Source organism: Trachemys scripta, chromosome 9 (assembly GCF_013100865.1).
Source record: "Trachemys scripta elegans isolate TJP31775 chromosome 9, CAS_Tse_1.0, whole genome shotgun sequence".
NCBI classification, from domain to species: Eukaryota; Metazoa; Chordata; order Testudines; family Emydidae; genus Trachemys; species Trachemys scripta.
In genome coordinates this window covers 24,089,514-24,103,669 of record NC_048306.1, presented here as the reverse complement: position 1 = coordinate 24,103,669, position 14,156 = coordinate 24,089,514, and the positions used below count along the sequence as shown (strand labels likewise).

Sequence of the window (14,156 nt, the reverse complement as noted above, 5' to 3'; positions counted from 1 at the left end):
AGAAAACAAGATTCTTATTTACCCAAACTCTACAGCATGCTCCTGCTAACAAATCTCCAAGAGGCCCTAACAAGATGCCCAGCCACCCAGCTCAGCACAGCAAGTTGGTGCAAGGTTTGTGAGCAGAGCCTGCACAAATAGCTGAGACCAGCTGTTACATTTCTAGAGTCACTGACAGACACAGCAGTTCCACACAGTGACATGCTGCAGGAACAGGTGCCTGGACAGTGGCAAAACCACAGGGAATCCACCCCCCAGCTCAGATGACTAGGTAAAGACAGACTTCCAGGTGTGGTACCTTTAGAAAGTCTTGGAATAAATCAAAGATTTGTAGATCCCGCCCCACTTTTCCAACACCTCTGACACAGAAGAGAGACCACACAGGAAAGGGTTAAAGGTCATTATTAAAATATGAGAACACCTCACATTGACATACAAACCCTAATGGGTTCATCCTCACAGACCCTTTGGAGGGTAAGTGCTATTCTCATTTTACAGATAGGAAACTGAGGCAAAGTGACTTGTCAAAAGCCACACAACTAATTAGCAGCAGAGCTGGGATTAGAGCACAGATCTCCTGGCTCCCAGCCCTGTGCTTTAACCACAAGATCATCCTCCCTCTCTGAATATTAAGAGATTTGCTTTTCCCCTGCAATATGAGTAAGAGGACCAGAGCCAGGTCTAGAACTCAAGCATTCCTCGCTGCCACTTAGTGTTCAGAGCTCCATCACATACAGCATCCCAAGTCACAAGACAGTGCAATGTCAGAGATGGACTAGGGGCAGGAATGGGTCCAGGGTTTGGGCCGCCCCAAGCAGCCAAAAAAAAAGCCGCGATCACGATCTGCGACAGCAATTTGGCAGGAGGTCCTTTGCTCCAAAGCGGAGTGAGGGACCGTCCGCTGAATTGCCGCCGAATACCTGGACGTGCCGCCCCTCTCCAGAGCGGCTGTCCCAAGCACCTACTTGACAAGCTGGTGCCTGGAGCCGGCCCTGACTAGGGGATGGCTGACCAGCATCTAACTCCTGTACTCAATCTCCCTGTACTATAGCCTGCAAGGAGTCGGAGTGCCCTGGGGGCTATTCACGCTCGGAGATGGGTAAGTGGGCTCCATAGGCAAGATGGAGGAGAGGGAAGATCTGCTCCAAGTCTGGCTGGGTTGTCACCACAATAGGGACAGAAACCCTTGTTTCAGAGGTCCAGGCAAGCAGGAGCAAGCCCCACTGGGCAGGTGGTGGAGACAGGAACCTAGCATAGGTGGACTCAGGCACGACTTTGCTAGCAACGTTAAAACACTGCCGCGACAGCGCTTTAACATGGCTGTGTAGTCTCAGCACAGTGCTGGGAGAGAGCTCTCCCGGCGCTATAAAAAACCACCTCCACGAGGGGAATAGCTACCAGGGTTGGGAGCGCGGCTCCCAGCACTGGTGCGCTGTCTACACTGGCACTTTACAGCGCTGAAACTTGCAGCGCTCGGGGGGAGGGGTTTCACACTCCCGAGCGAGACAGTTGCAGCACTATAAAGTGCCAGTGTAGACAAGCCCTCAGTGAGGTCAAGCAAGGAGAGTTAAAACCTCACCACAGCTCAAATGAGGGACAGCTGCCTAGGTGAGCTCCCTGTTTTTTGCTTTCTGTCCTCTTGGCACATTGTTAGGATTCATCCACTGGGCTTGGCCCAGCAGAGCTGTGGGGAGCACCCAGCATCCACATAAAGACAGCTGGACCCCCACACTTTGCCCCAAACCTCCTCAACCAAAGTATAGGCCTGGAGCCTTAAACTCCCACCTGCCCTGCAGGAAGGTAGAGTCTTTAATTACAGGAACTCAGTGTCATTCAATAGCAGTCAATCTGCTGGGCAGGAAATCTCCTGCAGGCTCCCAGACTGTAATCCTGCCAGGAGACCCCCAATTCCCTCCTCTTGTGCCCCATGTGCGTCTCCAGAGATAAAGAACAACACTCACCAGGGGCAGAGTTTACACACACCATCCCCCATGACAGGCTGCCCTTTTGAGTTCCCTTACCAAGCCCTGATGAGCTCCAGCTACAAGAGTGCTGAAATGGGCACCTGCTCCCATCAGCTCTGGGGCCTGCCAACCCCAAAGGCCAAGTGACTTTAGCTGCCCAACAGACGTTGCTCTGGAAACAACCATCACACACCCCTCCCTCTGGGACAGCGGGGGAAGCTGGGAGTCTCCTTTCCAAATAGCACAAGGAGCCCAACGGCTCCAGACTCCAATGGAAAAATGCTCAGCACGGAGGAGGATTTCAAACATTTTCCACTCATGTTCTCATTCAAAAAGGGACCAAAGGGGCAGGAAATATCTCTGAGACACCAAACTATAAAAAGGAAGTAAGGAGGGAGGTGCCAAACCAGCCAGTTTAACACACACCCCACTCCTGTTTGCACTGAAAGGCCAGCCTCTGGGATGCTACTGAGGCAAGATGCTTGGAGGGGAAAGAGGGGGGGGAAAAGCGTGCACCACACTCTCCCCCCAGCCCGACTGATGAATGGGCAGCATTGAGAAGCCTCACGCAGAGGGAGATATTAATAGTTCATAACACATTACTGAGGAGCGGCGGCAAGCCCCAGGGCCCTGCCTTGGCCAGCAGTGCTGCTCAGACAAGGAGGACAGTGTGCGTGTGCACACATGGGGGCTCAACAATGCACATAGCTGGAATTCCTTCAGCCCCCCAGAAGAGGGAAGTGCTGTGTTGGGCACAGACGTGGTGGACAGACTGGCAGGGAGGAAGAGAAGGGGTGGAGTGGTGGGGACGAGAGAAAAAGAAAAGAAAGAGCAAACTTGGGTCAGCAGCAGCAAAGGAGTGGGGCTGAGTACAATAAAGATCGATGTGAATTTGAAGGGTGTAAGTAGCAAGGAGGGAGAGTAACTGTTTAGAGTGGCCCACGGGCCCTCACTAGAAGTGATAGGTGACATTGAACAAAGCACGTTTTAGGCTGAATACCAGGCAAAATGTCACGGAGGGACCACAAGACTGTGGAATCGTCTCCCGGGGAGGGGTGGGAACCTCATTGCTTGGGATAGTCAAAGCTAGACAGGATGAAGCTCTAGCAAACAGACTCTAAGGCTACATCTCCACTACAGCACCTACAGTGGCGCAGGCGCACCGCTGCAGCTCTTGTGGTGGAGACGCGCTAAGCCGACGGGAGAGAGCTCTCCTATCGGCTTAAAAACTCCTGCCTCTGCAAGAGGCGATAGCTATGTTGGCGGGAGAAGCTCTCCCACCAACATGGCGCTGCCCACACCAGCGCATAGGTCAGCTTAACCTACATCAGGGGTGTGGATTATTCACACCCCCGAGCGATGTAAGTTATACCAAAGTCACCTGTAGTTTAGACAAGGTCTAAGGAGTAATCTTGCTCCGGCCTCAAAGAAGATGGACTAGATGGGACCTAACAGAGCCTGCCAGTCACTGAAGTCTCTGATTTTCCTAAAGGCTTGTGGGACTGAGAGACACACCACAGACTGAATGCAGGCAGCTGTACAGGTACAGCCAGACCTGGTGAAATCCTGAGTCCATTTGCAAAGATCAGTGTGTACACAGCACACCGCAGGGCAAAGGCCTGAGGGTAAAAGCATTTTAGGGGAACTAGCTCCTGCTTTCCATACTGCAGCACAGCAGGCTGGATTCTATTTTGCCTCATCACCAACCAACACCAGCTAACCTCCCATACCCTGCACCCAGTCCATCTGGGAAGATGAGAGCACAGCTGGGTTTTACAGACCTCGCACTGAGGAGGCAGCATCAGTGGTTAGCAATATCTTATTATCATGGGCAGGTTATGCAGAGACAAGGTGTAAATGGTGGGGTTTAAAGAGTGTTGCCTTCCCCTCAACTGTCATAGTTCTGATGTAGAGGTAATAGCAGGGGACTGGAAATCAGACACTAATGACTGATCCCCAAATCTGCCACTGACTATGTGTGTGGCCTTGAATAAGTCACCTCTATTTTCTGTGCCTCAGCTTCCCACCTGTAAAATGGGGGCAGACACACTGACCTACTTCCAAGGGGGCTGGGAGCCTTAGGTAATATTTTAAAAGCATTTTGAGATCCTTTGGAGACCGGCACTTGTGAAATGCAAACACCAGTAATTATTAAAGACAGGCTTGGATCAGAACCCGGGGTCCAAGCACCCCTAAACTTTGGGCTGGCTCACAATCCAAACCCAGATCGGGATCGGAATTATACAGCTGGCCAGACAAAAGCCCCAGACTCAAATGCCCCTGAGCTCTGAGGTGAGAGGGGGGCTTCCAAATCTGAATCTAAGAATTAATCCTGTGGCTTGAGCCTGTCTCTGTTACTAATAAAATGGGATGGTCAGGTGGGGGTGGACAATAAGCTCTGAGAAATCTCCAGATTCCTAATGAAAGGTTACAGAACAGCTGATGTTCTCATAGGAAAGCCAAGATCCCCCCAGGGACCCTATCATTGTGCAACAACAGCCTGCTCAGGTCAGAAATGGGTCTGCAGCCACTGCCAAAGAGTTACTCCACTGATGGAGGCCAAAGGCATTTACACGATCAATCAGCAGCAGCCTGTCAGCTACGTAAAGTATAATGAGCAGGAAGGCCCCATCCTCCTGATCCCTCTTGCAGTGTGGGGTGATCTCTCTATGTGCAAATCACGATCCTGGATGATTAACATTAGCAGCTTCAGCTTCAGTATAATTAAGGACAAGCTGTATTCAAAGGAGGACACTGTCATCTCCTGCACCTTTAACCTCACTGTGCAGTCTCCCTTGCAGTTGACAACACACTTAGAAACAGATCATGAAAAGGTGCCCTCTTCTGGCCAAGACACACATTAGTCCACACTAAATAAAACGGTTGCCAAACACAAAAGTCAAAACAAACAAATCAACAAAACAAACAACTGAAGATTCCTGAGAAACATATCTTCACTCCATCTGGCCACCCACCCTTATAAACAAAACCAAAACCAATGTGTCTGCAACAAACAAACCACCCACCAGTCCTGGAACTGTCATTATCTGGCTCGTTTCCTCCTGCAGTTATGGGGACAAAACCAAAACACACTACAAAATGTTCAGTCAGGTGTATATATACAATTTGGGGGGGCCAGGAGGATGAGAAAACCAGAAGTGGGTGTTCTGGGCTAAGCTGTTCCATATACCTATGAATGTCTGGCCTTAGCTTACTAGGTAAGTAATGCAACTGTTATTGTTTATCATTCACATTTTGCTACCAACACAGAACAAAGAGGTTTTCAAGACAATCCCTGTTGTCAACACAAGCACTAGGGAAGCACAGCTGCATCTGGGCTCTAATGCTTGTTAAGGCTGCACCCCCTTCCTTTCATCCCCCAAATAAGTGCCCTATTTGTTTCTTTCCCCTCAGGCATCTGACTGCTGAGCAGTTGTTAGGAACTTGCTTAATTTGCAGCCACAAACATACATCTCACCCTTCTCCCTCCCCACTGCACACCATGGTCCCAGTCATAAGCATTTCTGAAGCTGGCTTTTATTTACAAAAATCCCCCATGCCAATTTTTATTGTGGGGATTCTTTGGACTTTTGCACGTCTCCAATAAAGCCAAAGACACCTGAACACAGCTGCAAGTACCCCTGGACCTGGAATATAGGTGAGCATCCCGTACATGCGTCACTCCGCACCTGCCAATGGCAGTACGGCTGGGAAATTTGTTACAGCAAGAGGGATGTGTCTGCATTGCAAGGGACACACAGATAAATGTAAGCAGCCAGATAGTCAGGTAATAGAGGTACTGTTCATAAGCGAAGAGCGTAATGAGCCTGGTTTGGTATCATACACAAAGTAACTGAGGCTCTTAAAAGTACAGTCCACTACAGAGGGGATATTTGGATCCAGGGGCTTGGTAATGGGATCCTGATCTTTTAATGTGAAATGAACTGATGGCCACAGTCCTAATCTTGTCCATATCTAGCAGGCACATGAATACACCTGGAAGTTCTTCCCCTTCATAAGTAAGTCCCCTGCTCCTCTCTCTCTCATCAGACTCTCAGGTCTGTGCTGTGCTGGTAGACATTGCGGGGGAGGGGGTACATTGTGTGTATCATAATGGCAGCTCCTGTCCCCACTCCACGCCACTCACTCAAATTTGGCCCGGCCAGCCCACAACATCATGACAAAGGGGCAGTTGGGAAAACCTGAGCGGTGATGTGACCCCATTCACCTGGTTCCAATACCTAATGCTAAGTTCCAATGCTAAGCCCAACCAGCCCTGTGGGACCAGAGCCACAGAAGACACTGCTGTGAGCAGAGTCCAGGGCAGGCTCTGAACCCACCCCCCAAGTCCTCGCACACCCTGGGGGCAAGACCTGACCTCCTTCCCCAGCCTCTCCTGCCAGGACTCCCACATGATACTTTGACACATTCTAGCAACTCAGTTTTGGTTGCAACCCACAGGTTGAGAAACCTGCCCTATTACACCAGACCATGCTTCCTCTCTACCTTTTATATGGCTCACATGTTAGAGCTTCCTTGCTTCACTTGAGAAACTACTCCACAATTTAGGGCAAGTCTACACTTCAAAATTTAGCAGACCTACAGCCATCACAGTAATTGAACCGGTTTTACACATCCACACTACACTCCTTGTATCGGCGGTGCGCGTCCTCACCAGGAGCACTTCCACCGATTTAACTGCCAACATGGGGCACTGTGGGACGGTTTCTGAAAAGCAGCAACAGTCGATGTAAGCAACGCGCTGTCTACACTGACACACGTCGCCCTAACTTCAGCGACTTAAGCCCTACGTCTCTCGTGGAGATGGAGGTATTAGGTTGGTTTAGTGGGCGAGTTACATGGGTGGAAGCTATGTTTTAATGTAGACGCTTACAGTTAGGTCGACGTATCTCTGTAGCAGAGACCAGGCCTAAGAAATCTCAATGTTGGGAAAGGCCTACATTTCCTTTTCCTTAGGACTCGTCTACACTACTAAGTTAGGTCAGCTTAACTACATTGCTCAGGGCAGTGAAAATGTTTATACCCTCTGCGATGTAATGAAGCCAACCTAAGCACCAGTGTAGACACCTCTAGATACTGCTTCGTGGAGGGGTGGATTTATTACAGCAACGGAAGAACCCCTTCCACTGCTGTCGTATGTGTCTACACTACAGACCTACAGTGGCACAGTTGCAGATGTAGCATTTCTAATGTAGTCATACCCCTTGGGCACCCCTTATGATTGCTCTTTCTCTTTGAGGTTTACACCCTTCAGATACAGGTGGCTTTCAGAGCACACAAGAGTGATTTGTTTTTCCAATACACATTGGCTTTGTAGAATAATGATGCAACATTTCCTTCCCACAAAAGCAAAGGAAAGAAGGTCAAGAATTAGACTTTGTGACCGCACGGATCTCACATGCTGGGCATGAATTTATTGCTGCTAGGATCCTCACAAGCTGTCCAAACAGCAAAGACACAAACACAGACCCTAAAGCAAATAACAGGAGAAGAAAGGAATATTTACTGCTGTTTCTTCAAAAGTGTTGGGCCAAATCTATCCTAGTGGATTCCAGGGACCAGGCATAAATTTGGTCCATTCTACCTCAATTCAATAGACACCAGTTTCATTCTTCAGCAGTATTGACAACTGCGGAAATACACCAGGCAGGCCTAGTTACCCTCTTGCCAAGCCAAGGGTATTTTGATGGCATCAGATGATGGGTATTTAATTTCATGGCTCTCACTGCCATGTCTTAATATGTTGGAAATCCCAGCACTTGCATTTTGATCCCATACATTTGCTTCTATCAGGAATTAGTCAAGAATCAATTCCCCAGTTTCCAAAGGAGTGGGCAGAGGGGGGGCGGGGGAAGAGACAGACATACAACAGCAACATTCATAGGATTTGATTTCATGTAACAAGGGTCCTGTGTCTTTCCCAGTGCACAGGGCGATTGAAACATCAGCCACAGATCTCAGCGAAACAGCAGGAATTCAGCCAAGGAATCTGGATTATGCAGCCACTGCTAAACCAGAGTAAAACATCTCCAGTCACTGCAAGGGGGACAAGTTACTGAGCAAAGAGAGAGGAAGCAACCAGTTCAGTCACCCCAAACTCATCTGTTTCAAAAGCCTGAGTGCTTGATCCTGCTCCTGTTCAAATCAAGGGGGAAGGAGATTGCTGCTGAATTCAATGCGAGCTGGCTCTGAAATTGCACGCCAATAGTAGCCCAAAGGGACCACCAGAGGCAAGGGGATGATGAAGAAGAAAGCATCTCGGACCTCTCTGGGCCCTGCAGTATCAATCGGACTGCAGCCGACCAGTCAAAATAGCCTGGTATGGAAAGTGGTTATTGTGCTTTGCAATCAGGTGACCACAAAAGAAGCCCACCTGGGGCATGGTAAAAAGGGGGAAGGTTGGGAGGAAGGGAAGCTGAGACTGGTGTATTGTTCCCAAGATAGTGGGGGGTGGCTTGTAAGTCTAAGGCAGTGCTTTTCAAACCTGGGCTATGGTCAGGAAGCAGAGTCCATGTTTACCAAGATAAATGAAAAGGCACAGCCACAAAGCAAACAAGATGTTGGCTAATCCCACAAAAATCCTTGAACAGGGTCTGTCTGGCTTGGGAGCAGCGATGGCTTCTGAATACCATATCCTCAATAAGGATGGACATACTGAGCCCTGGAGTACCAGTGCCAAGTCATTCCAGAGTACACTCCTGCCCCTCTGAGCTCTCTCTCTTCACCAGCAAGGCTGGCCCTACCTCCACAGTGTCATCATCCAGCACATTGAGATGAAGTTTTAGCACTAAAAAATGATTGAGATCTGAAATGCCAAGTCTGGAAGTTGCAGGAAACTTCAAGGCCTGTTAAAGAAACCGAGCTCACAACATGTCATGCTGAATCCTCTGCTGACCATAGCTGTGTCCTTCATTCTGGGTGTTTGACACACCTCTGGGCCTAGACAAGGGGAGGGTTAGGACAGTGACACACAAGGGATTAATGGAAACATCCTTTCAGGGTCCAGGAACATCACACACACAGGTTTTACAGAGTTGGTTATTTCAATGGCAAGTTTCTTTAGGATCCTCTTATTGTCCTTCCTTTGTTTCTCCTTTCCCCTGCCAACCTAACATTTCCTTCCAGGTAAGAAGAGTTGTAGTCAATTTCCTCCAGAACATGTCTATGCCATTCCTGAGGGGTCAATTTGATAGCAGCACAAGTCACTCACTCTCCCTCAGGGCTGTGGGGCAGGTTCTAGACAGACTCTTCACTAACCACTAGAGTGGTTGAGAAACAGGGAAAAAATGATGAGAAAAAATTCAAAGTTTTCCCATTGCACATGAGTCAACATGGATCAATATTCCTGTCTGGTTTTTGCAAAAAATTCCCTTGTGTTTTTCATCTATATATTTTTATCAACACTTTTATTCAAATAATTTTCAAAATCATTATCAAACTTTGTTTTCCAAAACTGTGGGTCTGACTAAAAAATGGGGTTCTAACACAAAGTTAAAAATTATTTTATAAGGCTGACAAAAGCTAGATAAAAAATATCAAAGAACATTTCACAAAATACAGAAAATATTGACAATGTTGACAATTGTTCATGAAAAGTTTTGCTTTAAAAATTTTTTTTTTAATTAAAAAAACTTTACATGTAAAAATTTGTGAACTAAATTCATTGATTACACTCCTTGTCAGAAGTGAAAATCCTGGTAGCTAAATGATGTATCTCACAATGCATCCAGTCTAGACAAGAGAGACTACGGGGAGACGTAGTCATCTACAAATACACTAACAGGATATATGGTGGTGGGACAGGAATCAAGTATTCTACAAGAATGTTTTTCACTAGGTGAAGAGCTAGACCAAAGTACAATGCTTATATGAAGGGTACCAAGACAGCAAACTCCGTAGCGGTACAGTGGATAGTTATAACTAGAGCAGGTCAAAAATTTTCCAGCTGAACAGTTTTCTGTTAGAAAACATTGATTTGACAAAATCAAAATGTTTTGCAGGAACTTCTCTCTGATGATCCATGTGTGGTATGTTGTGTAGAGAAGGGAGGATAACACATAACAAAAACTCTGGCCCTGCCCCAAAAACCTAACAAGCTAAGCAGGGCTAGTATTTTTATTTTATTTGGGTTTCAAATAATAAAGACACCTAGGTGCCCTGATGTAATTAATCACATAATAAATACAATTAAATTAAACCGCAGCAGCATTAAAATCATTTCCACAGGAACTCAGACTGCCAACCACCCACCACCCATCCTGGAAACACAACCTCAGCCTTCTCCAGAGACCCTGTGTTATGCAGTGTGCCCAGAAAGTCACCAAATTTGAGCTATTTCAGACCAAAGTCTCAGAGACACCCTGCCGTAAGCTGCCCTCTCTCTTTTATAGATCAGCCTGTTTTTTCAACCCAGCGCCATTAAAACAGCTCCTAAGCCCTAGACCTCTTGCAGCCTCCTCTGAGCTACACATCCACCTGCCATGTTTGCATGCCCTCTTCCCCCATATACCACCACCCTCCAGAGATCTGCACATCTGAGTCACCCCCAAGCCTTCTCCCCAGATCATCAGGTCCCCATTGGGAGGATGCTGTGTAACATATGCACGCCTTCCACTCTAACTCCACCCCTAAATTTGCCCACAGTATCCAGGCTATTCTAACGAGCGTTGATTCCAACCACCCATTTGTGAGCCTAGTGGAGCCAAAGTTCCTAACAGGAATGTTAGTAAGTTTGATAATTTGCCATTAATCAATTAAATGTTGGTCCTGGACTTATGATCTCTGCTGAAGTCTGTCTCTCTTCTTTCCTCCGTTTTGATACACAGCAGTAACAGAGATGTTAGAAGACGTTAGAACCGACACCTTGATTTTTATGGAGCCATAATTCAGAAACCATTCACCTGAGTCACTTCAGGCTTGCGAGAAAGCCCCTACATTCAGCCCAGATGTAACATATGAACATTGAGGCTCGTATGATTTCTTTCGCGGGGGAGGGAGGGGATTTTAGAATGGGGGCCCAGGGTGCCAAAAGCCCAACTTATTATAAACACACCATTCAGCCTTCATTCCGGAGCAGCTGCCATCACTCCATAATACTTTAGCGCTTAGACTCATACTACATTGCAATGCATTTGTCAGCCTGACGGTTAGTTGCTGGAGGCTCCTTCTAAATGTATTTAAAAATGAACAATGGTCTGAAATCCCTCCACCCCAACACAAGGTAAAATCTGTCACTTCCCAACACAGAACAGCTCCCAGGTCACAGGCTGTTCGTAGGACAGGGATTGCTTTAGCAACATCAGCCCCCAAGAGGGATTTAAAACCAAACCACAGGTCAGTGTCCACATGTATCCCCCACCCCCAATCCCTGGAAAGTCTGGGACTTTTCTTTTGATTTTCCTCCCCCTGCTGCCTCCCACTCTCTTCAGATCTAAAACATATGGAAACGTGGAACGTGCCCAGATCAGACACGTGGCACTGAGAGAAGGGAACAGCTCAAATAATCCAGGGACAGAGAAAAGGGCAGACATGGATAAGGCAGAAAGAGTGAAAGGGGGACAGACAGAGATCCTGGGAGAGAAGAAGGAAGGACAGATGCTGAGTGAGAGACAGAGGGATGAACAGACGCTGAAAGGACAGACAGATACAGGGAAAGCAACAGATGGACAAAGATCCTCTTAGGACAGAAGGAAGGATAGACATTGATTGAGCCATATAGGGACAGGGGCAGGGGGAAGAATAGACAGACAGGGGAAGACAGATCCTGGGGCAGGGAGATGGACAGGCGGACAAGGGAAGGCAGTGAGGGAGGCTCAAGCAGATCCTGGGATGGAGGAAGGACAGACAGGAACAGGCAGGTCATAGGGCAGAGGGAAGGACAGACAGACAGGCAAGGGAAGGGAAGGCAGTGAGGCAGATCTTGGGGCAGGGGGAGGACAGACAGACAGACAGAGACAGACTGGGGAAGGCAGATCCTGGGGCAGGGATGAAGACAGACAGGCAAGGGAAGGACAGACAGACAGGGGAAGGCAGATCCTGGGGCAGGGGGGAGGACAGACAGACAGACAAGGGAAGGCAGATCCTGGGGCAGGGGGGAGGACAGACAGACAGACAGACAAGGGAAGGCAGATCCTGGGACGGGGGGGGGCAGACAGACAGACAAGGGAAGGCAGATCCTAGGGCAGGGATGAAGACAGACAGACAGACAAGGGAAGGCAGATCCTGGGGTAGGAGGCAGGACAGACAGACCGACAGGGGAAGGCAGATGGGGCAGCGGCAGGCCAGGCACTGCCCGAGAGACAGACAGAGGGACGGACGGACGGACAGAGGGGCGAGCGGAGCTCTTCTGCTCACCTGGCCCCGGCTCTCGGCCGCCCCCTCTCCGGCCCCACCGCCTCCACGTGCAGGGCGCCGCGGCCGCGGCTCTCTGGAAGCGGAGCTTGAAGGACCGTTTGCTCCAGCGCTGGGGGCGCCCGGGCTCAGCCCGCAGCCGGCTCGGACTCCCCATCGGCGCCGCGGGCCGAGTGCGGCGCGGGCAGGGCAAGCCGGCCCTTCCCCTGCTCTTGCCCACGCTCTGACCCGGCTCCGCCGCCTCCAGCCCCCGCCCCGCGGCCGGGTCTCACCCCCAGGACCCGCCCGGCGGCTGGGGCATGGCCGGGTGCAGCGAGCGCAGGATCTCCCCCAGCCCCAGGGCAGCCGCCGCCTTCTGCCAGCCCATCCTCGCGGCGCCTCGCCCTTCCCACGGCCAAGAGGCTCCAGCATCCCTCGGCTCTACAGCCAACGCTCCTTCCGGGGTATCCTCCATCCCCTGCACTGCCCCCAGCGCCCCGCTGGGCCGGGCGGGCTCTCACGTGGCTGTGCCGGCTTCGCGGAAACTAAGCCCAGGGCATAGCACTGGAGAGCAACAGCAGGTACCCACCGGGCTCTGCAGCGCCCAGGGATCTGGGGACTGAGCCCGGGCTCCCAGCCCGCCCCTAGACCGTACATTTTTATCAGTAAATAAGGGTAAATGTCATTTCACCAACCACAGACACACAAACATATTTCCCTCAATCCCACTCACAAGTCATAGGCAAAGCCAGAAACAGGCTGCTTGAAAACTTATTGGAGTGGGATTTTAAGGGCACTTTACAGATTTTGACATGTGATGTCAACAACTGGTGTTTTAACAGTTCTAAAGCTTTCATTTGGAATCTCAACCTGGACTGTCATTAAATAATTACGGTCTTGGCCTCCCATCATTTCCCACACTGGAGAACCTTTAAATTGAAAAAAAAAATGCTTACAAATACTGATGTTATGAGTCAAAATTATAAAAAACTTCTGCCCAGCCTCTATCACACACACTCAGAGCTGCACTCCAAGGCCCATGTCCTTTTAATTTTCCTTCCCATCACTTGGTCCCTCTCCAGCTCCTTCATCCCTTCTAAGATGCAATCAGTTGCTTTTTTCCTCTAGGTTAAGCTCATTGTTGATGGTGCTGCTTCTTCATTACAGATCTTACCAATGACAGGGGTTTTTGATGGGGAGGAGCCTTCCACTGCCTAGTCACATCCCTCAGTGTTCTCTGCTGTGCTTCCCCAATGCCTCATGCTCCCACATTGCAGTCATGTGCCTGCTGCAGCCAAGAAAAACCTTCACATCCTTTCAACATAGGTCCTTACATGGGCGAGGGGCTCACGGAACAATGAAATGGGGTCAGAGCCCATGGGCCAAGTACGCTGCTTCTGCATCATCTCAGCTCCTGCCAGGTCAGTGTGCTAAGCAAGATCAGGAGTCAAATACAAATTTCCCAAACAACAGCCTAGAAGAGCATACAGCATGGGGCCGCCAGAACTGTGTAACTTACACGTTATGTCTCTTATTATCCCATCTATCTCAAAGTGTATTCAACAGCATCTTAGCTTCTCTGGGTCGTACATCTCCACTGAAAGGGAAAAAAGTGTGTTTTTAACTTGGTTTATCTTGCCTCAGTTAGGTAACTGAGACTAACACAACCATTAAGACACAGTAACTTGGCTTTTAACTCAGCTTAGCAACTTAAGCTCAACCTGTCTCCACTATCAGTTTGAACTCGAGCCGCTAAACCAAATTAAAAGACGAGTTGACGTGTTTTCACTACTATTTTAATCTGAGTTAGCGAACCCAAATTAAAATCCCACCTATTTTCCA

The 14,156-nt window shown here is 49.1% G+C and overlaps 1 protein-coding gene across 2 annotated transcripts in view; it reads right to left on the bottom strand.

The window, feature by feature from the left end:
- Positions 1-14,156, bottom strand: part of STARD8 (StAR related lipid transfer domain containing 8) — a 120,070-nt gene that overhangs the window by 87,048 nt on the left and 18,866 nt on the right. Inside the window, exon 1 of one of the 2 annotated variants that reach the window (XM_034780890.1) lies at positions 12,339-12,516. The exons of the other annotated variant lie outside the window; for it this stretch is intronic. Coding sequence (XP_034636781.1) covers positions 12,339-12,492 — 154 coding nt within the window. The 5' untranslated portion in view covers positions 12,493-12,516. Of the gene's footprint in view, positions 1-12,338; positions 12,517-14,156 lie in introns of those variants that run through there. 2 annotated transcript variants of the gene reach the window in all.